This window comes from Gavialis gangeticus, unplaced genomic scaffold, assembly GCF_001723915.1.
Source record: "Gavialis gangeticus isolate Ggan-Ray unplaced genomic scaffold, GavGan_comp1, whole genome shotgun sequence".
Lineage (NCBI taxonomy): Eukaryota > Metazoa > Chordata > Crocodylia > Gavialidae > Gavialis > Gavialis gangeticus.
Window position 1 is genome coordinate 4,534,124 of NW_017729033.1, and position 1,824 is coordinate 4,535,947.

Sequence of the window (1,824 nt, forward strand, 5' to 3'; positions counted from 1 at the left end):
CAGTGGGCAGCCCACCCTCGCGCTGCATGCAGAGCTGGGGGGAACATGCTCCCCTGGGGGAGCATGCAGCAGCGGGTTGCCATCCCTCCTTGCCCCCCAAAAAAGCCACCCATGGCTCCATGTCGCACCTTGCCCTGGCTGGGCAGGTCCTGCCCCAGCCCCACTCCCTCCCTGGTTTGCGGGGCCTTGATCTGGCCCCCGCCCCATACCACTCCCCCCACCCCATAGACTTGCCGACTGGACGCTGCTCTCCAAGCTGCTGGGCTGTATATAGACTGTCAGATAGTGGTGGCCAATATGGCTGGTTAATAAATGGCTATCCGTATCATCCAAAAAAATCTGTATTGGTGCACCCCTATCTTTATAATCGACTTCTATGCACAAAAATATTATAATAAATCCCAAATTAGTGTTTTGTCTGTGCAGTTTTTATTCTAGGTTTTTTTTTCTTAGCATGGATTCTTTACTTAAATTCTCGTGTGGCATTTTTGCAAGGGCAGTAGGATCCAAAGACTTTCTGTGGTTATCAACTTATTTGGGCAAATAACTCCTTTCCCAAAACTAAACCTGAAAATGTGGGTTCATCTTGTATGTAAGGTTGGTTTATAATCCTGGGTGTGCGCGCACGCTCTATCGTTTTCAGTACAGCAAAGAGTGCAGTCCAACAGAGAGAAATCCATACTTCTAGAATATAATTTAGACCTAATGTAATGTCTTCGGCTAGTGTGCACAAGCGGTTGCATGTATTACATAGTATGTTAGCGATCAGCAACCTCTTCCAAATACAATCCGAACCTTATGAGAGGGAGGCTTCAAGAGGTGTTCCTTGGCTCATCACACAAGTTTGTTGCATTTATGTGCTTCTGCTGATTTAAGACCATGGGCAGAAACTTTGTTTACTTCTTGGTAACCTGATCGCTTTACTGTAGTCGTCCCTATTTAATCGCTGGTTTAGGATGGGAACAAAGAATGTATTTACAAGGTGAACACACAATTATTTTTTCAATGCCCTTTTGGTTTTGGTATTACAGTATGCCTAAAAAAAACTCAAACAAAAAAAAAACCCCCAGTTATTTTGCAGTGCTTAATGTTGTCTAATATGACAAATCAGGCCATTATAAGTTAATAGCAGGTGGCACAGATTGTTTACCACTTTTGTCATCAAATCATCATGCCACTCAGTCTTGTTTCAGTGTGCTACTGCCAAGGGGGAGCGTTGATGTGGGTTTTTGTTTTTGTTTTTTGTTTGTTTTTGGCAAGTGGATCCAAAAAACAGGATGGAGATTAGGTGGGTGGCTACGTGGAGGCGGGCGGGAGGGGTGTTTGCATTGATCCCCAGAAACATTGTCAGTAAAATGGGAAAAAATAGGTTGCAGGATTTAGTTTGGTGCTACTTAGTGGGTTGGGTGAGTGGAAGTGTCGTTGCTAATGGACAACATCAGACTTTCATAAGACCTTGATGCATCTTGTTGACTTGCTTCATTGTGTTTGCTTGCAGTGCAATACAAAACAAAATTTGCATCGCTTGTACGCAAGCGAGTCATTGCTGGTAAAAGCTTATTACATTGCCATTAAGATGATAAGCTTCTGTTTCACATTTAAGTAGTAGCATATGATGCCTGTTGCCTTTCAGATACCCACAGCTGTAACATCTTTTCCCTTTTTAAATTCTTTTCCAGCTGAAAATGAAAATGCTGGCTGTGTGTTGTTACATACGTCTCGGAAGGTAAGAAGCAGTTTTTGGTGATTAATCCTTTTTAACTTGCTCTAGTGGACTTCACATTGAAAGAATGAGCTTGACCCACACTTTTTTTTTTTTTTTTA

The 1,824-nt window shown here is 42.8% G+C and overlaps 1 protein-coding gene across 2 annotated transcripts in view; it reads left to right on the forward strand.

Moving 5' to 3' along the window:
• The window catches only part of SLC4A11 (solute carrier family 4 member 11), a 318,296-nt gene that overhangs the window by 233,321 nt on the left and 83,151 nt on the right, over positions 1-1,824 (forward strand). For both annotated transcript variants that reach the window (XM_019526497.1, XM_019526498.1), the window contains exon 4: positions 1,680-1,726. In XM_019526497.1, the coding sequence (XP_019382042.1) occupies positions 1,680-1,726 (47 nt within the window). The remainder of the gene's footprint in view (positions 1-1,679; positions 1,727-1,824) is intronic.